General features: G+C 56.6%; 4 protein-coding genes across 4 annotated transcripts; 2 read left to right on the top strand and 2 right to left on the bottom strand.

The window, feature by feature from the left end:
- Positions 1–757: 757 nt before the first annotated feature.
- BESB_066740 (uncharacterized protein) lies at positions 758–2035 on the bottom strand (the record flags this gene model as incomplete). The annotated part of the gene is made up of 2 exons (XM_029365067.1): positions 758–1339; positions 1688–2035. 2 exons carry the CDS (start codon positions 2033–2035, stop codon positions 758–760), a joined length of 930 nt encoding a protein of 309 aa, XP_029218650.1.
- A 4855-nt stretch (positions 2036–6890) lies between these two features.
- Positions 6891–8930, top strand: BESB_066730 (uncharacterized protein; the record flags this gene model as incomplete). Its single annotated transcript, XM_029365066.1, has 2 exons — positions 6891–7807; positions 8315–8930. The coding sequence occupies 2 exons, from the start codon at positions 6891–6893 to the stop codon at positions 8928–8930; spliced, it is 1533 nt and encodes a 510-aa protein (XP_029218649.1).
- Positions 8931–11011: 2081 nt separating this feature from the next.
- BESB_066720 (uncharacterized protein) lies at positions 11012–12749 on the bottom strand (the record flags this gene model as incomplete). Its single annotated transcript, XM_029365065.1, has 3 exons — positions 11012–11294; positions 11511–11825; positions 12526–12749. 3 exons carry the CDS (start codon positions 12747–12749, stop codon positions 11012–11014), a joined length of 822 nt encoding a protein of 273 aa, XP_029218648.1.
- A 3603-nt stretch (positions 12750–16352) lies between these two features.
- On the top strand, positions 16353–17489 carry BESB_066710 (uncharacterized protein; the record flags this gene model as incomplete). The annotated part of the gene is made up of 2 exons (XM_029365064.1): positions 16353–16867; positions 17423–17489. 2 exons carry the CDS (start codon positions 16353–16355, stop codon positions 17487–17489), a joined length of 582 nt encoding a protein of 193 aa, XP_029218647.1.
- Positions 17490–20999: the final 3510 nt, after the last annotated feature.

Raw genomic sequence — 20999 nt, 5'->3', positions numbered from 1 at the left:
TGCGCTGCATCTTTCCACCTTCGTGGAGAAATATGCAGCACATCCGTGCGTTCATGCAGTCCTGTAGGATTCGATGAAAAACCGTTCGCAGCACGTTCTGTGCTGAACTGTGGTCGCTCACTTGAATAGGCACTCTACTAACACTGGCGGGACATCCATACGCGGAACGAAAGATTCTAATCACAAATTGCTTGCGTGACCATCTGTGTGCGCATTCTAATTGCACTGGTGCTGGAACCGTTCCTATAGACCGCCTGGCAGGGGTGTGCGCTGATAAACGAACACGGCAAATGTGATGGGACATGGTGCAGAACTTTTGTGAACACCGGGAATCCCACCGAACTACCACCGCCACACCCAACATCTTGTATCTACCTATCTCCATGCATACCCATTTCAGGAAAACTAGTTGAAACGTCCCTGGGAGATGGGCCGGTTTTGGCGGAACCGAGGACTCGAAGCCAGTAAGGTTTAACCCATATTTTCCCTCTGCCTTGAACTGAGGCAAACACCAATGGATTTTCATGATTCACGAGGCACACAGAAGGGCACTCGGAAGAATGTGACCGGTTCAGTAGTTCAGTGCCTGAGGGACAGGGGAAGTAGCAGACACTGTCCCCCCCCCCCCCCCCCCCCCCCGAATATCGTACAACGTATCCTACTTTCGTAGAACAGTAAATATGACGCGAGCATGTCGATTCCAGATGCAGATGACAGCAGTCTGTCTCACGCTAGCTGAAAAACGATTTTTAACGCATTATTTTCTCTCCAAGTCCAAAATAGCTTCTACGGCTTGGCCAACGATGGGAACCATTGGGGGGTTTATGGCGCTCTTGAGCTTTGTGCTTGTCACCGGGTCCATGCACTCTAGACCATAGGCAGTCGACTGCTCGCGAAAATGCACGAGTTTCTTTTTGAGTGCCTCAACAAGCGGCAAAGACGACCCAGCCACGAGATTAACCACGGCAGACCCTGCAGCCGCGCCAGCTTTGGCCGCTCGCAGCGCCAGCCCTCCAGCAGCACGGACGACCTTCGTGACCACCCACTCGTTACTCCCCTTCTTCGACTCCTCTATCTCGGGATGAGACTGCGGAGGAGAGCTTGTCGAGGGGAGTGGGAAGACAAAACGGGTATGCGAAGGCCGCTGTTGTTTGTCTTCACACGGGATGAAAGCCAGATCGAAGCCATTGCTGATGTCGCACATGGGGACCGCTCGTGCGGGCTCGAAGCTCACCACTTCGTTCATACTATTCACCATCACCAGCGCCTCGAACTCGGGAATATCACCCACGGTTCGCCCGTCAAACTCGATCAACCGACACGTTGTGAACCGCCGGACCTGCAGACAAGAATCAAACGACGCAGCCGGGCGGCAGTTCAGTGCCCATTTCCGGGAAATGAAACTCAGCTACTTGAGTTCTGAACAAGCCCGAGCGTATTTGCCGCACACTATAATACAGTGTTCAGCGGCGGTGCATGCAACCACGCCAGCTCCAGGTGAACTATGGGTTCCACAGTCTGTTCCATAGCATTCTGGCTACCAAAACGGAGCACTCCGCCTGTCTTTTCGAAGGACAAATGCTTCATATAAGTGTCAGATACTGCCTCTCCACATCTGGAGAGACGGATGTGTCGTTTTGGCGTGGCGTGCCGCGCCAGTCCGACGAGGCGGCCGGCTTGTCCTTACCCAGCCTCGAAATCGAAATCCCACGGCTGCTTCAGTTGGCAAAAGAAGAGTAATGAGACACCACAAAAAGACGCAACGGAGAAGCCGACTGCGCAAGACTGCAACCCCAGATTTCGCTGCAGTGCACAAAATCCGCAGTCTCCTTGAAATGGGGTCATGAAGGCGGCATCGGGGTTGCTCTGAGGTAGCCTCCTCCGCAGCGGGTCCTGACGTTGGTTGCTTGCGTTCCCTCCGTCGGGACACTGGAACAGAGCCTGCCGGAGAGGCTCCGCTTGTTGCTAGTCTCATTCCGCAGTCTAGTGAAGTGACGAGGTCGAAGAAAACAGGCGACGCCTGAACGAGAAGCATTTTGTCTCGTCAAGCCTGGAGGGGACGTATCCTGCGCAGAGACGCCCGATAAGACCCTGTCAACCCTCGAAACCACTCGTTACCAGCTCTCCATTCGGTATTCAGAAACAAAGGGTACATTGAAAGTGAGGGGCGCCCCAGCGCTGGTCGCTCAGAGCAGACTCCCGAAACCCGAAGAACCTGCAGCGTCAGAGCGCCAAGTCGCGGCCCTCTTCCTCCAAACCGCCAGTAAGCCCGTCAGAAGCAGAGAGGGGCGGCGTTCAGCAGCTGACAGACGGAGATGAGATGGTCTGGCCTTGCACATAAGAGCCCTCTATTCCCGGAGCCGCTGTTCACGGCCTCGGGGAGCGGTCATAGCCGACCCATGTCATCCGCAAGACGCAGGCACAACCTGAATCGCCAACTCGCAGAAGAATGCAGTGACTTTTGTAAATTCTTCGCCACGATTGGTGAATCAGTATCTGCTCCCGGAAAAACACGAGAAAGTCCAGGTGCAGTCCAGCGGGGGCAATAAATGAGTCGGGGGCTGGCAACAGCACCAGCTACAGGACTCAAGGGAAGGAAGGAAACAACGTGCCTCAGTCGCGCTCGCTCGTAAAGGCCCTGCAGTGAAACATGCTTCCAGGACCAGTGCTTCAACACCAGGCCAAAGAAAAGTAGAGCGACGACGAAAAGAGATACCGGACTGCGACAGAAAAGTGGGCTGGCTCAACAGCTTGTCACGGTGGGTCGGAGGTATGGGGAGACTCAACTCACCTGCGGAACGTGTCACTGCAGAGCTTGCAGAAAGGAGCAGAATATCACTCAATGTTGAACTCGGTCTTGACCGAAAACACACAAGAATTCAAGAAAACTGCACTAGAACCGCTGCAATGAGCCTTTTTCTCAGTCCTTGAGGCCAGGCCTGTCTGCATGAAGACACGAAGGCAGGCCGGCGGACACCACAGAAAGCGCCAGCGCGAGCACAGCGACTCGCATATCTATATTGCTAGTCAAAAAGATTTCTGTTCGCTATTTGGGCGACAAAATTTCCACTTCGTTCGCATCTGCGCATATCGGCCTAGGCGCCCTACAGGGTTGGCTGAGGTGATGCCTCTTTCGTGCTTGTTGTACTCAAAGCATGTCTTCAAATGCGAGCCGCCTGTGTTGGCACGCGCGCCCGTTTGCCCTTGGTTCTTAGCATTTCCGGACGCTCACACTGTCTCGCAGAAACAGAAAATCGGACACTAGCGTCATTTTTCATGCCGCTCTCTCGTAGGCGGGGAGAGCAAAATCTCTGCGAAGTAGACGTACAGGGGTCTTGCGGGCCGCATTCCCTTAATACGATTGCGGGATGCGAGCTGTGCCGGTGGCACCCCCACTTCCGGGGGGGGGGGGGGGGGTGCGGGAGTTTCCTGCTGTTTGTTTGTAAAAAGCTGTCGAAAAGCGACAATATTTAGACACTGCAGTGGTGATTGTGCGTGTCGCAGAACGGCAGAGCGCCTCAGATCAGATTCGGTGCCCTCGGGGTAGAGCCAACGTATAAGACCTAGACGATCATGGAGAGAATGCGACTGGCGAGGTCTTCCAGTAAGCGAAGCCATACAGAAACAGCATTGAAGCCAGAGGCGGAGGCACACCGAAGCAATGTTGCCAGTAGCGAGCTTCTCTCGTGTAGGTTTCGTATGACTTGAAGAAACATGGCGATGTGGTCAGCTGCCAGAAACGCCACTGAATGCGGGCCTGTTTTTTGATGGCACGGCACAGTGGGTGAGGTGATCGCTGAGGCTCGAGTCTGATGCCTGAATGACGGCCAGCTGAATTGCACAACACGGCTAGATGATCCACCTAACTTGAGCATTCTGAAGCAAGCGAGCCGAGTAAGTATCTAGGCTGCTTGCTGCATGAGGTATGACGAGTGCATTTTTACACCTGCTTCACCTTAAAAACACACATTTCGCGCCCGCTTTATTGAAAACCCGACCTGCGCTCAAGATGATATATCCGCGCCTACGGGAAAAAGCTGCGTAGCTTTACTGTAAGAGACAGGTGGCGGAATGCATTCTGCACCCGCGTTGACGACGTAGCCCACATCTCGCCTCCAATCCTACTTCAGAACCTCTAGTGTGGGAGAGAACCATGCACACCGGTACCACCGGTATCGTCGATCCGTATTTGTTGTCCCCACGTGCTCCACAGTGACGCGCGAACCACGCCCTGTTGGGAAGTGACCCTCCGTCCCAAGTACTTAGCAGGTATCGAGGCGCATTCTGCCATTCATGCGACAGGTCGCGGTACGAAACTCCCGCCTCCCCCACCTCAAACATACCGTGAATAGTGGACGCTACTGGTTTCTGCTGAGCCCGAAACGGGAGTTCTCATGCACAATGAGAAAATGCGAAGAGCCACGGCGCTTCTCAGCTGAGACACCGCACCGCAGGCGTATCGGAACATTTTGGCGCGCCAGCCTTCGGGAAACTAGCGTCAAGCATTACGTAAAACGGCTGAATCGGAGGCCACAAAGCCATCAAGTCCGCCACCGTCTCAACCACGCCGGAGGAGTCGCGTCCTATGAATGCCTGCGTCATCTGAGTAGACGCAGTGCGTCAACTCGGATATGAAGCTCATCTTCTGTGCTCAGTTTCACAGTCGTTGAATGGATATTTTATAACGACACGCACACCAGCAGTTAGGAAACGTTCGGCTTGTGTGATCGCGTGGCATGTAGGCCAGTCACCAGGTACCTACGACTTCCACTTCCTGTCCCTCAGTGAGTTGCTACTCGCGGGTCGCTTCCTGATCCTCTCAGCATCTAGGACCCTTTCTGAGGCTTATTCTACCCTTTGCTCCTGACCCGAAGACTAAAACCCGCCTTTCTTTACGCGAGAGTTCCGATGGCGCGGCGGTAACTCCAGGACTCGTCGGCATGTAAGGCGACGGCACGGAGCCAGGTCTCTTGTCTTGCTTGATTTCGCTCTCTGAAATGAGCATAGAGCTGTATACACGTAGTTTCCTCCACACGAAAAATCATTCACCCCACTCCATCTCTGTGAAGAATTTCGTGCGTCAGATTGGACCTCGACTTGGCACTCGCGGCCCTTTCCACCTCTGTTTCGTTCTACTGTTGTTTTGTCTTTGGCGCGCGGACACCCTTGCAAACCAAATGGCAACTCGGAGACATACGAACCCAACAAAATTCTTGAGGGACCGGAGAATAATGCAAGCACACACAGTTATCCATCCGAGAGCACGTGGACAACGGAAATTTGGTGTCACTGCACTGAAAAAGCACTCCACGTGACGAGGTTGCTTCGGCCGGCATAGAGGCGAGGCCTCGTGCAGCAAAAACGCCGACGGGGGCACTTCTGCCCTCTTTGCCCGGGTTTCGCGGTGACTCTAAATCGGCAGGTTTCGCGCGTTTCCGACCTTTACAACCATTTTGGAAGAACTGTTTTATCTCTTTTCTTGGAAAGGACATTGTTTTTGCGCGGCGTGGTTTTTCTCGTTGTCCGCTAGTGTGCAACGGGCGAAGGCACCGCGCTTTCGTACCAGCGCCTGCTGGCGGACTTTTTTTTCTGCAGCAGCCGGCCTTAGGTTGGTTGCGTGTCTGATGAGAGGGCAGTACCTGCGACGTCACTCAGTTGGCTCTCTGCTTTCCGGTCTTCACAAGAAGCGCGTTTTGCGGCTTGTCTGTTGTGGACTGAGACAGACCAACGGCGCTCTTCTACTTTGGAAGGGGAGAAGCGATATGAGTCTTTTCCAAGTACTGCTTCCTCCAGCGTTTTCCTCCTTGCGCTGTGTAGGCATCTGTCAGGTCACGTTGCGCCGTTCCTGCTGGTGTGCACATTATCTGAAGGCTCTAGCAAGTGAATGACGCATCTCCTACCTTCAAGCAGTTGCAAAAGGGCGTCGGGTGTTCCACAGCTCGGCGCACTCGTCTTCTCTATTTGTGCCACGCGTTCCCGCGCTTTGGCTTCGACTTCGTTTAAGCTTAGTACTGCTCTAGGCCCCCTCCCCCTTCGCTTTGCTTCTTCTTCGGTCTCTGAGCAGCGTCCGCCTCCGCCTCTGTTTCACTGCGCCTGGCTCCTGTCGCGCCTCTCTGATCCACAAACATCGTCCTCCGCCATCTACGACGCCAATGCGTGCCAACAACACGGCTGCCTCCCACAGAACATCGTCTCAGGTGAAGACACCCCGACCTCCTTTTTGCACCCGCATGCTCCTAGCCCCTCCAATGGTGTCTGTGTCTGCATGCCCTATCGCGAAAATCTAGTTTTGTCATGTGTTCCCTTCTTGCTGATCTACGGGCCGGGTGGTGCCTCACTTTCTGTCTGGCCTCGCCTCTTCTGCGCGTTTACACGCAAACGCACACATATACATACACACACGTATATGTGTAGACTGGTTTTTCTCGGGCACATCTCGCGTTTGCATGTGCTGTGTTTGCACACGCAGCTTTAGTGCGCGTAGTCGCGGCCAATATATATGAATGCGCAGGGAGACCGAATCACTCACGGAACAGACAGGTTACGCTGAACGCTGGTGCCACCCGTGCAACGAGTGCGACTGCCGACCAGGGGTTCCAGCGCGAGCTCTCCTTTTTTGTCACGAAAGCCGTTTGCGCAGCGCGACTCAGGCACGGGGGAGTCAAGCGGAGGGTCGCCTCCTACGGCCCCGGGCGGCCTAGCATCGCAGCCTCCTCTTCGAGGCGCACGTTTTCGCTGGATCCCGTCTTTTCAAGATCTGTGTGGCGACGAACTCACGTCGCCCTGGCATGAACGTGCGGCGTCTCGAAGACTCCCTGTTCAAATAGAGACTGTCTGTTCCCCGTTGACGCCCGCGAGAAGCAGATCGACAGGTCGAGAACCTCAGGAGAATGATCTCGCCGAAACACGCTTCCCGTCGTGCCTCGTCTCCTCCGCCTTCATGCAAGCCAGACCTGGAGGCGCATGCGTTTGCCGAGTGCGCTGCGTCAACAGCCGGCAGCTCGCTGGAAGCCGGGCCTCGCAGCAGGGAGCTAACCAGCCGCTCAACTAGCTATGAATATCCTGTTTTTGAAGAGACGACGAACCTGCGCGCTGCGGACGCGCTGAGCCACGCTGGAATCGCGAAGAAGGAAGCCATGCAACTCAAAAATGGAGATGGCGCGCGGCCGCCGCCAAGCAGAGACGCCCAGAGGCGAGGACTGCCTCGGGTAAATACGGAGAAACGGAATGGCGCCCTAACACGGGACCCGAGCCGCTTAGACACCCAACGCAGCGACTCGCGAGGGAGGAAGCGGAACGCAGCCGACGCAGACCAGGAGCAAACGAACGACGAATCGAAGAGAGAGATGCGGCAGAGGGAGCATGCGAAGCGAGGATCTCACGGGCGAGCCAGAGAGAACCCAAGGGAAGGCGTCGCCAAGGGGCGCGGAGAGAACGAAGGCGACCATCTGAGGAAGCAAGTGGCTGGGGTCAAGGTGAGCAAATCAGACAGACAGAGTGGGGGAAGTTCCCCGTCCTCGCTCGCCGCGCTTCGGCCGAAACACGCCACGAAGAGTCGCGATCATGAAGCCGCCCAAGCCTCCTTTCGTCGCGGCAGAAACAGGAAAGAAGGGCATACAGAGGACGACGCGACTCCTGAAGCGGCGCGCAAGAGGGAGTTGAAGAAGCTGAACAGGCGCCGTTCTCAAGTCAGAACGCAGGAAGAGGAGGACGATGAAGAAGACGACGGCTCGGATTCAAGCCCCGACACGGAGCCGATTGTCTTCCCGCGCCGGCAACAACCTTTGCGGTATTTTCGTGCGTCTAAGTAAGCGACATCTCGCACTGGTGTAAAGAGGACGGGCGAGAACCTCGGGGACGTCGAGGGGAGGTATGGCAGCAGCGGCTGCGGAAACGGGGGAACACCACGCAACGTGCCTGATTTGCGAGGCGGAAAGCAAACGAGTGACGCTCGGCCGGCTCTGCTGGGCAGACTCACATCGAAGAAGCAACGAGCAGGATCGGCGTGGCTGCTTGCGAATCGCGTTTGGTTTCGAGTGCGGAGACCCGCGTTCGGCGGAGGGAAGGCCTCTGCCTCGTCTCGTCTACAGGGTTTTGGGTTTGGGGAGACACACAGTCATTGAATACGGTGATGTCTGTTTGCATTTCTTATCGTGCACGCGTGCACGGCGTGGATGTGTCTGCCACTAGAGTGTATGTATCTCCGCATTGTTCGCAACGGACGAGACAGCCTTGAGGATTTACGACACACAAGGCTGTGTTGACGAGAGGCCTGCGATTTTGGGAGTCTGCAGTTCCGCGTGTGTCGTCTCAGGTATCAAGCTCTGCTGGAGGAGGCGAAGAAGAAAGGCCAAACGAAGAAGCGCTCGTCCGCGCTGCAGGGGGATTTGCTCTCTTTGTACGGCGGAGTTGACATGTGGGAGTCGAGTGAAGAAGACGACGACTGGAGCCCAGAGAAGGTCTACGGGCGCGATCAGGCGAGGAGACTGCTGCGAAACAAACAGAGTGAGAGCAGCTCGGATGAAGAAGACGACGATGAGAATGACGACGCCTCGGGCGCCTCAGAAAACGAGACGGCGGAGAACTCTGAGGACGACACAGACCCTCGAGTCGGGAGAGCAGAACGAGGCGAGGAGAAAAAGAGAAGGCCCGCTGGCAGCGGAGGAGAGACCCGGGAGCTGATGCACATCAGGGAATCCCCGCGCTCGCGGCCGAGGCAAATGAACACCAGGAAGGGCAGCGCTCCCTGCAAAGGAAGCGACGGAGGGACGAAGAGCGTCGACGGGCGAGGTGACGTTGCAGAAGGAGACGAGACCGAAGAACCAGCAAAGGCAGCATATGTGAAAACGAAGTCAAAAACTCAAGCGGCAGATGCCGATCAACTCCCGCGGCGCAGACAACGAAAGGCACGGAAACTCGACAACCAGTGACCGCCAAGAGAAACGAGTTGACAATAGGAAGAAAAGGACGCATGAGCTCAGTGACGCAGGTATAAAGGCCATGGCTGAAGCCACTTGCAGCATCTAAGCCCGAACTCAGCCGCTAAGGGAACTTGGCGGAGGCTTGGGGCGGAGGGTCGACAGTGGCTGGGAAGGCTGGCTGCGCTCTCTTCGTTTGTGGGCAAACAAGCGCTCGAGTTCGGCCGCCGCGCTCGGTATTCCACCTTTATCGGCGACAGCCAGCAAATCGCATCGTTCCCCCCATGTGAATACCGAGCGCTTGTGTCGCGACGAGTGTCACCGCTCGTGTCATACCGCCCGACAGGTACACACACGTCCGAGCGATGTCCTTCTGGGCGCAGTTTCTCAACTTGCTCCCACAAACCTCCCTACCAGGGGAACGGGGCATAGCACCGCTTCACAGCGCACCTGCGCGGCGGCTGCCTTTAGCTACCTTTTCTGCGGTATCAGTGGAATGTCATCCGAGTTCTGTGCGGCGCGGCCAAACTTGTCTGGCGGTAAATGGCAGTCCCCGTGCGTTCACACACAGGCCCATCCCATTCGTTTAGTACTAAAATTTACGTGAAAGTGTCGATTCCGTCACTGTGATGTCTCCTACGTCGCCTCGTGTTCATCGATGCAAGCCTCCACTTCGGCCGCCAGGTAACGCTCCCGCATATTTTGCCTAAACGAAGTCAGTTCCAAGGGTGCAAGTCAGAGAAAGACAGCAGCAGTCGCCATCACAAACGCAAACTCATGTAGCGAAGCGCGCAGAATGAGACAGTCGGAGTCAAAGAAAGCACTGCGCGCAGCAAAGCAGAAGTCTGCTGGGGTCCGGTAAGATGTGGTGTTGCAAGCAAGCAAGGTGCCCCAGCCGCTGACTTGCGTTTCTACGTGTTTCGTGTTGGAATCCTGTAGAAATGTACGCGCTGTCTTCGCTGTATCCAAGGAGACACGCCGCAACGATAGTGCTGAGGGGAAAGCCTGGTCGGAGACGCAGCGGCACCTGCCACGTTCTCTCCAGGTGTGTTTTTTTGGCGTGTCTTAGCGCGCACAGCACCCTGAAACGGCTTACCAGACATGTGGCGGGGCGAGACGTGTACGGAGAGGCGATGCAGTGCTCCCTTTTGCGAAACGTCAGGGAGTGATGTGAAGCTGTCGATCTGGGAGACGAGCGAAGGAAGAATCTGCAGGATTTACTGTGTCCGCTCCCCTACAGCAACTGGAACAGCGTACCATGTGAGTCTCGAGGCGCACCTTCCAGGCCGCGTTCCCGTGCGTGAACCGCTGTACGTCTTCTCATGTCTTTCTCACAAGTTCCCTGCCCCCCTCCGCATCCCGTATAATGGTGTATGCATTGCCACGCAGCTGCCGGCGAACAAGCCGGCTCCCTCGTGAGAGAAGGGCACGACGAGCAGATGAGTGACCTAGGCATCGGATGATGACGAGCAGTGCAGCAACGCTGTGGCCCTGAGTCCGATTTAGCGGGAGGGAATGGCGTGGTGGGCGGAAAGAATCAAGTGGATCTACGCGCTGGTTTGCAGCCCCTCTGCTCTTGCTGGGCGCGTTTTACAGGGATCCACTTCCGCGTAGCTATCTGCCCAGTTGCTTCTGAGTGAAGATGCGACAAAGAAACGCCATCTGTTCGTTGCGGCCGTGTGCCCTCGGCAGCATCAGCTTTGTGCCGAGCGCAGAAGGCCAGACTGCTTCAAGAGCTTTAGGGCCGGTGAAACACCAACTAAATGTGCGGGCTTAACGAACGCTCGCGCGGGGTTCGGAAACTTATTTCCTCGTGGGCGAAGACGCGCTCGCTCTTGAAAAGAGTCCCTGAAAACTTTGTCACGTGTGCAGCGCACGGTTCTTCGAAAAACGAGTCCTTTTCGAGGTATTGGCGCGATATGTGAAAACCACGCCCCCACAACGGAGGCGTATTCCAGTTGGGCACTGACGGCAGCCGCAGACAGAAGGCAGCTTGTCTCTAGACAAACTTGAGATGCTCACAATCAAACATATCACTCGAGAGTTTCCCGGCTCTACCAGCTGCTTTGTTTCGCTGCTTTTGAGCTCCAGGGTCAGCTTGACTCTCGCCGATCGTCCTCGTCCGCAGCCTCGAGCTGCGTGGACCCCTGGAGACGCCGAACGTCTTTGCGAAGCGTTTGGTTCTCGGATTCCAGCTTCTTCAACTGTTCTCGACACCTGGCTAGTTCGTCTTCGGCGGGCGACGAAGCGCCTGCCTCACAAGATTGGTCACGCGGCTCTTGCTTTGACGAAAAGACGCGCTGCGCATACGACACTCGCCGCATCATCTGGATCCAGTCCAGCAGGGCGTCGTACATGAACAAGTCGCCTTTGAACCTGAAACAGGACACCGGCAGCGCGCGTGAATTCAAGAACGCCCCTGGGGGGTCGACGCGCCTCTCACCCCCACTCCCCCCCCCTCATGACGCCACGCACAAGAGGCAGGCCTCGACGTTTCGCAGCAGATGCCCTCAGCCCTCGGGCGCAGGTTCAGACAGAGTCGCCAGCGGACTCGGACTCGCGGCCCGCTGCACAAGGTCGTCTGCGACTTACCGAGCACACCTCAGAGGCATGGAACTGTCTGCTTCTTCGTCGAACAGTGGCCGCCTCCCCAGTTTGTCGGGTTCTTCGCGCAGAGGGCCGTAGGAAAAGAAGAGCGCTGCAGGGAGGAAGGGAAGCCTCAGTGAACGGCACAGCTTGCGGGCGTCGCCGCTCTTTTCGCAGTCGAAGCGCCGAAGCTGCACAGCTCCGAGTGGCGGCACAAAGCGACGCCACACGTCGAGGAGTCTGGAGCTGCGAGGCTCATCCTCTGGAGGCGAAGCGGCCGAAAAGAAGCGAGCCGCCTGGCCCCACAGACCCAAAAGGTGCCTGCAGGCAAACAAGGCGCACTCCACAGCTTGATGGACTAAACACGCACAGACAAGCACTCACAAACGTGTGCACGAGTGGGAGGGGTGCGACACTATGTGTTCCACGCAGACGGCATCCCAGCGTTCGGTGCGTCGCTGGGCTCTACGAGTTCCGCTACCCATCACTCCAGCTTTTACGAGATACTCCTAACATCCTGTCGGCATCGTGCTCTGTGTATATATACACATGTGCATACGCATGTATCGGTCACATACTTGTCCACCCAGATCTGACGTAAAGGCTGCACACGCCTCGCCGAGAGTCCTCCGGGAATCCAGTCCTCAGAGGCGCTAGCGAGAGGCAACACCGGGAGACAGACGAGCTAACAGGCCCCCAGCGCCGGCGGCGGGTGGTCAGACGACGGCATACCGCAAAGCACGAGAAAAACTCATTCCTGGATGCTGAACTCAGTGCCCAATTTTTTAAGCGAGCACGGGTCGGCGTTGCCCTGAGACGCGACCGGGGCCGTGTCTTACGTCGTGCCGTCTCACGGGTGCAACCAGCCAACTAAGTCCTCTGATGGAGCCGCGGGAGTCTGTGCTGCTCCGGAGTCACTGCGTCGATGAATCCGCATACGCACGCGCACATACGAATAGACACTCTGTGCGCGCCGACCTCCGAGTGATCGATAGCGCTATGACTCTTTCTGCAGGCTCACCTGCTGCTTGTATCCCAAGAGGTGTAAAAGAAGACGGCAGTGTCTCCATCCCACTCCTGCAGAATGCCGCGGATCTCGGCAACTGTGGCCTCGATCGGCCGCTCGCGCGCCAGACCTTTACCGCACACGCAGCAGCGCACAGCCAAGCAGACGCACGTGAGGAGCCCGGCAGATAAATAACCTGTCGCAGAGGTGTCCGCTCCAAGAACGATGCTACTGATCATACTAGCACCTGAGTGGTAGTTCCCTCTTGCTGTTGAGTGGACACAGGAATCCACATATTACTCCTAGAACATAACTGATGTGGAATAAGCTTGATGTAGTAGGGTATTGAAATCCAACCTGTGCCTTGTGGGAAGGAAAAGCCAAAGTATGGGGTTGAACTGGGAACGGCTCGGTGCTGAACAATGCATCCTCCACTACATAACAGCGGCAGCTCCGTGGCTCAGGATGCGTGTTAATAGTCCGCCCTGGGTGCGTCGAAAGGCACATCGGCATATTGTCAGTGGATGCATGCCGAGAAAAAGCTTCAGGACTGCCGTCCGCGGTAAGGGATCTCGCGCCTCGAAGCGCTTACCTTTTTCAGCAGGAGGGCGCCACGCTTCAGTAGAAGAGAGAAAAAAAAACGAAAAACACGACGACCAAAACTCTTCGCTGCCTGCATGAGCTTGCGTTGCCGCCAAACAGCAGCGCTAGGAAGCGCCCCCCACGACCGTTATCCATGGGGGCGTCGAAAACTATTGGTGTGTTGGCAGCTGTTTAGATAGCAAACATTTCTCACTTAGCCGTTAGACGCTTCGACAATACACGCGCCCGCGGGGGCATGCCATGCTTCCCTTCCAACATTTACAGGTGAGTTCACGAGTTGGCGTCCATATAAACGACACGCACGATGTAGAGTATAGGCGGGCGCTACCTACTCGATAGGCGTCCATTTACACGGTCATTTCGTCCAGACATTTCAAGGTCGGCGTCAGACGTAGGACGGCATTCTTTAGAAAAGAAAAGGCTGAGAGAGTCCCGGTGTCGACGGCTTTCTCCCTCTCACTTTGGTTTCCGCTGAAAGTGCCTTCACATGCATATATGCAACAACACGGAGACACCAGAGACAGTTTGTCTTCTGCGAGGTGCCGCACAGGAGACACGCGCTCACGGTGGACTGAGACGTCAGCGGCGGGGAAGGCCGGTGAGAAATGAGGAATGCGTTCAACTTTGGCCTGAGGGACTTTCAGCGAGTGCGAGTAGAAGTTGCGCGTAAGACCATCGATTCCTCAACAAGAAATTTTCGCGCATGCAGTCACCTCGCAAAGATGTGGCGAGACGAACAGCGAAGCAGACGGAGCAACCGTTGACCATATCGATAGACTACAGGAGCTGGCTCACGTGATGCAGAGGAAACGCAGCTCTCGCAAGTTTCGAGCCTGCACGAATCCGCGAAACAAAGTTGTTTGGTGGTCATTGACTGGAAAAACTAGGAAGGGACAAGGGCCACACTCGATGGACACTGGATCGTGCTTATGGAGATGGCGAGAGGGCCGGAAAACCGGACAGAAGTGATACTCTTAGGCATGCAGAAGAAAGACTTCTATGAAGACCAAGCGGAAATGAAGAACTGCGCCGTCTGGTAACTCGTCCGTGGCGAGTCAGCGAAAACTCGGCGCATGCAGGGCGGAGAGACAGAGACACGGAGACACAACGGACAGACACCCGATGGCCAGGTTCCAGACGGCGACAGAATTCGTCGCGCCCTGTCTTTGCTAGAAGGCTGTCGCATTGTTAACGCATTAAGCATGATAGGATTTCTGAAACGTTTTATGTTGAGGAAACACACTGGTGGAGCCGACCCGGTCCTGAAGCCCTCTACGGATACTCGCTAGGGTGTGGAGACCGACTCGATACCACACCAACTGAGAGGCAGTCGGCCACCTCTGCTTTTAAAACAGACTAGCACGTTCTAGACGTCGTCGCCTATGAAGAACGCGAATGTTGATTCCAATTCTGCGTGCGTGCGTAGAAGGTGATGTTCGTGAAAGACAAGCAACTGCTCAGTGCGTGGAACAACCACTCGTCACAGATTCAAGAGGGTGGGCAGACAGAAACATCCCGTAGCCGCTGTACCGGCACAGTATATAGTGGCTGTCGCGGCAGCGGCTGTCAGAGTTGACTCACCGAGTCGGCAGGAAACAGCAAGCCCGTACCAGTAGCTGCTGCGTCACTTATCACGTATTCCACAAGTGCTGAGCATAGGCAGCCAGGTCATTTTGTAAATGCGTTGCAGCTGATAGGAGGTTAAGTCCGTATTGCTGGCGCGCGACTGTCATGCTGCCCTTCCACCCGCAGTCGCTGTTCAGCATAACCCGTCACACAGTTTTGCTGCTGCGACGGGGGCCCTGGTCTGGGGCACCGTTTCCATTTCTTCCTCACAAACCCTGCACATGGTGTGTACCGAGTGTTGTCCGTCAGTCAGCCCCCTCTCCCGTCCCACTCCTCGCCCTTCGCTTCTGGAAAGACAGGCAGCTCGCGAGCCGACCCATGTGCAACGCTGAATGGGTTGCGCGCGACAGCAGGCTGAGGCGTTGCGCATGCGGCGAGGCTCAGAGTGGAGTCATGCCGTTCTCCAGATCTCTTGTTACACGCGGGGGCTCTAGATCACACGCCCTCTGTTGGGCCCTGCCCCCATACGTTTTCATTGTTGAACGCAAGGCGCGTGCTGCTAGTTCTGGTTTTCAGAGCAACTCACGTTGCAGTCACTTCGCTCGCCCGTGTGTGACCGCAGAGTCGCCGCGAGTGTCTCACGTCCCCCTCACGCGTCCACCTGAGATTCTCCGTTTCTCCTGACAGAGAAACTCATTCTAGGATACAGAGCCTGGCGACCACTTGCTGAATAGACAGTGGAGTGCGTACGCAGAGATACGAGTGGAATCTGGACATCGTCCTCAACAGTCGGAAGAGCGCGGATACGAAGAACGACGACTGCGCATCTCGTGAACTGAGATCGCGTGAGCTTTCCTGACCTCAGAGGAGGCCAAGAAAGTATGCCTTCCCCGCTGTGTGGTTCGATAACCGTGCGCGGCCAGACTTCGGCGCTGCTCTCTTCTATACGAGTTTTACCAGCCCTGCCGCGGGTTTCCGTCGTCCTGAACCCAGTTCTGGGCGATTAGTCAATTCTACAATGTGGCAGTGCTCCAATGTGTCCATACTTACAATGCACATTGAACCCGATTCAGATATGCAGTGGCAGACGTTATTTCCACCGCCCTACGGACTTCGTACTGGTGGTTGCTCGAGAGTGACACAACTACGCTGCGAAAAACGTCTTTCACCTTGTTAAGAACAAATCCTGGGAACCAAATAAAAGACCTTCAGCGCCAGCGCGCCGAGAGTCGTTCGGCGCCCTGCGACTGCATGCACGCGTGGCGCTTCATGCCGCGCGAAAATAGTCAATCGCGGCCCCCAACTTTACCTTTTTGTCGCCGTAAAGCACCGACGCTCCATTGGAAATTGTGACTGGATCCGCGCGTGGTGCTCCGACGAAGTCTTGATTCTCTGTACTGGACTTTTTTCAGCAGCGTTTTGGTTTTCTTGCCGCCTCACCCTCTAGTCTTTCCGAGTCCTTGCCACAGGAGACGCAGGTAGACCCCGACCGAAGACGAGCACAAGTCGCCGATTTCTTCTGCGGTTCGCTGGTGTCTTCGGGCTGTTGAATCGCGTCTCCATCTTCCTGTTTTTCCGCCTCCTCGATCTCGTTTATCTTGCGTCCACGTTCATTGCGCAGCCGCTGAACTGTCTGGCGCCCTCACGCGCACTCGCGGCTCTCAGAGACAACCATGCTCCGCAGCGCAGTAGCAGCTGGCGCGCTCGCAAGCGAGGCTGCGAAGCCGCAGCTGAGACCAGTCTCTCATCTTCTGCTGCGCGCCTCCGCGTCGCACGGTCGCCTGGATGCGGTGAGCCGCTCTCCCCTCGCAGGGGCTGCCTCCGCGCCGACGCCCAGCCGCAGTTTGTTTCGCGGGAATCTCGCGTCGGCGGGACACGGGGGGCACCACCCTGCTGGTTCGGAGATGGGAGAAGTGTGCGCCAGAGGCGCCGCTCAGGCCCTTTCTTCCCTTTCCTTTCTGCGCCTGCTTCCCAGTTCGCCGGTCTCCGGGGGGGGGGGGCGAGCGCAGGCCAGCGATGCTCCACAGGCGGCGTCAGAGGGCGCACACAGCACTGGAGGCGACGCCGCGAGCGCTCAGGAACTTCTTCGTGGGAGCATCCGCGTGCTTGTTCTGGGCGGCGCCGTCCTTGGAGGCGCAGTCATGCTGATACGCCCGCGAAAGAAAGGCATGCGCCTAGACAGAGCCAAGTAGGCAAACTCGCGAAGGAGCAGGCAGCCCTCTCTTCTCCGACTGGGTTTCCCTCCTCAGCACATCAACAGACTGCCTGCCTGCCGACTCGCGGCTTCGTCGGCCGCTGACTCTGTTCTCCCGAATTTCGCTATATCTCGCTACACGCATATAATATATATATATATGTATACATACATGTCCATATATATATATATATATGTATATCTGCATGGATGTCATTCCAATCAGGCGATCGATAAGGATGAGGGGCTCTCGTATGTGTCGTTTCGCGGATCGTGCTTATATGCTTTTTTCTCCGCACTTTAGTCCCTGTCCTCTTCACTTCCGGTGTGTATCTCCGTTACCAGGATTGATGTCGTATGCGATTTTCTGTGTGTGTTTGTATCTGCACATCTGTATGCACACAGATTTATAGCTTTGGTCGCTTGAATTGCCTGCAGCCCGCCGTGAGGAGTCCTGCCACGTTGTGGCAGGCATGGTGGGCGGGTCGCGCAGGACTCGCCGCGTTTTTTTAAGTTTTCATACGTTCTCTGTGGCGTTTGTCTGTGCAGATCTAAGAAGCAGTACCGGCATGGCAGGCACGTCGGCGGATGGAACTATCGTTGGCTAGGCTCCTAAACCGCTGATTTGTGTCTGGGCGATTCCTCGCGGCGGTGTCGCCTTCTCTCCACGTCGCGAGCCCCCGTCCAGTCTTTTTTTCGGTTGCAGTCTCTTCCCCTGAGATCCTACTCGCTTGTATCTGGCGTGTTTGTGTCACTCGCCTTGCATGTGAAAAGGCTTGCACAATTCGTATCGGGTTTGCCGATTCGAATTTTGCAAGCGTGTGTGGTTGCGGGTGTAGAAACCGCCAACTGTCTGGGCTTCGTCCGCATTCCAAAGATGATCTCTGGCGAACGCAGGTGGAAACATACTTCTCACGCGTGCAGGCGGGTGTCTGCACGCGCAGGTCACCGGTGTTCAGGCGCTCTTGGGCGTCACCTGTGTCTCTCGGTCACAGACTTTCCTACTGAACTGAGCTTCGCCTGACTGCATACACTTTCTCAAGTAGGCGGCGCGTCCCCGGCGGTGTACAGGTGACGGCGTTTGCCTGCTGGCGTGTACGTACGGAGAGAATGATCACTTAGGCCTGCGCGGATGGATTTTGTGTAACATGTCAGGCGTCAGGCGTCGTTCTTCACGCGCGCGCATCCCTGGGTGCAGCGCTGACGCCGTTCAAAACACCTCGTCCGATGTGTGTCTGTAGACAGCACGGGGATCTGGCAGTGTGTCTATATGTCTATTTGTAGACTTAAGCATGCGTGCACATGAATGAATATACAGAGAATATATAACGCATACAGCTATGGTTGTTGGAAGAGGATGATGGAGGGGAACGGGCACGTGGACAGGCACGAGAGCTGCTGACAGGCATGCACTCGACGCACATTTTCCACTTCACTCCAATTCCATCCGAGTGAATAAAAAGGATACGCATCTGACTGCACGCATGGAGAGAGACGCTAGGATCACAGCCACAGCGTCAGGTCACCTCTTTGGCTGCGAAGAACTCATTGCGGAGGCGGAGCCCTGTTCGCTTCAGCGAAGCCACCTGTAGACTGCCAGGAGTCAGCTTCACGCCACAGAGCGCTGCGGACTTGTTTGTTTCACTACAAACGGCTCGATGTGGTAAGACGGCGCGCGAAGTCCGTAGCGCATTCTGCGGCTCAGGATCCCCTGCTGGCAGGGCTCCGACGACTGAACACGTCAGGGAGGCAGGTTGCTACGCGTGATGTCTCTCCGCTGAGAGGATGCTTGTTGAGAGGGGGTGGGAGATCGAGTGAACACGAGTCTACTCGCACTTGAGAGCGAGCTGAAACTCGCCCCGAGAGACGGACGCGCCTTTGACTTCCCCGCCGCGCACTCCTGTTTTCGTGTGCGGAAACGGTGTATCGCGATACGAACCAGTTTTCCCATGAGGGAGCGGAGGGAACAATGTGCAGACGCATTCGGTTGCCGGAGCAGCTGCCAGCAAGGGCTGCGCGTCAGTCCTTTCTGTCGTGCGCTGCTGACAGGGGCTGCGAGGCGACCGGTTGTGAAGTGACGAGAGCTCGGATATCACCCCTGTGCGTGTGCGAATGAAGCACAGCCTACGGCTGCAGAGGAGCAGCGAAGCACGTGCTCCTGAGGCGGCATCTGCAGGCTGTCTGGAGCTCAATCCGCTGCCGTTCAAGCGTGGTGTTCGTCCGCGGGCGACCGTGTGGCTGTCTATCGCCCCTTCCTCCATGAAGTGGCTAGAACTCTCGCAGTCATCCACGCAGCTGCACAGAGCCTCGGATGTGCCTCTATCTTTGGGACTGCTCCCCGTGCGAATCGTGTCAGCTTGTTCTCTGCGCGGTCGCGTATTTTTGGCGTTCGGAACCTGGTATCGAGACTTTCGGTTGCTGTCCCTTTTCATCCAGCCGTCCGCGCGGGGCTCCACGCGGTAGACAGATGTCAGTCGATGGCAGGCCCCTTCCGCCGTTTGGCGAGTGAAGAAACCCCGCACTTTAGCGAGCAAAGCAGGCGTGGTTACCCACGCACATGGGTTTCATATATGGCGAATTGAGCTTGTCTCGGCTCTCCGCGGAGAAGGCTCAAAAACCGCGGCGGTATCTCGCCCCTGTCCAGCTCGCTTGCGGCGCGGCGACGAAATGTCTCCGGGTTCCTGCGCATGCATCCGCTTCGGTCGCTCTGTGCAGACTTTTTACGCGGTAAATCTGCGCCTTTGCGGAGGAATGCACTCACTGAATGATTCGTCTGTTTCCTCAATTTCCAGTTCTCACCGGTCGATCACCCGACTTACCGGGGTGGGCTGCACTCTCCCTTTCAGGAGACTCTGTCGTCGCGTGTCGTCCGAGTTTCGCTTGCATCTAGCGTCGTCGCCCGCTTCATCCTCCCGCGCCGTGCCGCCGACGTCAGCGGAGTCGTTCCTCGCTGGAATGCAGCGTGTCTCTTTCTACACTCGACACCTAGTCCGGCTAGAGGGCACATTTCTTTGCCGCCTCCGACCTTCAGGTCTTCGTGCGGCGCTGACTGCCTGGGCAGCGGGCGACCGCCGACGGCGGGGTAGTACCCAGGGAGGAGCGCCAGGCAGCCGCAGAGACGTCGTCGCATTTGAAGGATGCCTGGCCGCGTGAAAGATCCACTTTCTCGCTCGTGAGTGCGGCTGCACTGATAGATTCAGAGTCGATTATTCCTCGACTCCGGGCGTCTTCCCGTCCGCTCGAGACGCAGCACGCGCGTGTCGGGGGACGTACACCGCGCCAGTCTGTGCGCCTGTGACTCCGAATCCGCCACTGTCTCTCACGGTTTTTGGTCTGATCCCCTTGGTTCTTGTCGTCAGTGGCTCGCGCACCTCTTTCTGCGCCCGTCTCGCCTTCGTTTCGCGGGTTGTTCAGCCTCCTACGCCGAGGCCTCTCCCTCAGCCGAGGGCGTAGGGCACCGACCGCGATTCTGCGAGGATTCCTCTATTGTCTCTCCCTCTCTCCTCTCCCGCTCCCGCCGCGCCTACCGCCACGCCGTTCTTCAGTCGCACCAGTCACTTTTTGCCCGCCGTCGTCTCGCTTGTCGCGCACGCGTCAATCGCATCTGGCGTCCTCGCCGTGCCGTTTTCTTCTGCTTGCTTGATTTCTGTTTCATCTTCACCTTTCCTTCGTGTTCACGATGTATGCGTCCTTCTCTTTCGCTTGTCCCGACACCATTTCGTTCCTCCTGTGGAGAGCGCCAGCATTCTTCGAGGAGGCCAGTGTGCTCACCGGCTGAGAGCTCTCTGCTGGCTTGCTTTCTCCTGTGTCTTCGCTCTGGAGGCTTTCACCTTCTCCTCTCGCAGCTTCAGCTGAGTGCGTGGTTGCCGGCGAGTTTTCTCTCTTCTGTCTTGCAGGAGCCCGCGTTTCCTGCTCAACTGGCTGCGTAATCCTCTCCCCGCGCAGGCGTCTGCGTTCTCGGCTCGCGCGTGAGCTCCTAGGGCACGTTCGCCTGAGGCTGTCTCGTTTGGTGGGTGTTTCTTCCGTCTTTTCTCTTCTCCGCGCCCGTCTATGTCCTGAGTTCTCAGGCGCGGCCCCTGACAGTGAATCGGCTGCAGCCGCTGAACTCGTCTTGCCTCTTTCTTCA

Source organism: Besnoitia besnoiti, chromosome VI (genome assembly GCF_002563875.1).
Source record: "Besnoitia besnoiti strain Bb-Ger1 chromosome VI, whole genome shotgun sequence".
Lineage (NCBI taxonomy): Eukaryota > Apicomplexa > Conoidasida > Eucoccidiorida > Sarcocystidae > Besnoitia > Besnoitia besnoiti.
The sequence above is the reverse complement of the archived record's forward strand: the minus strand, read 5'-3'. Positions and strand labels throughout refer to the sequence as shown.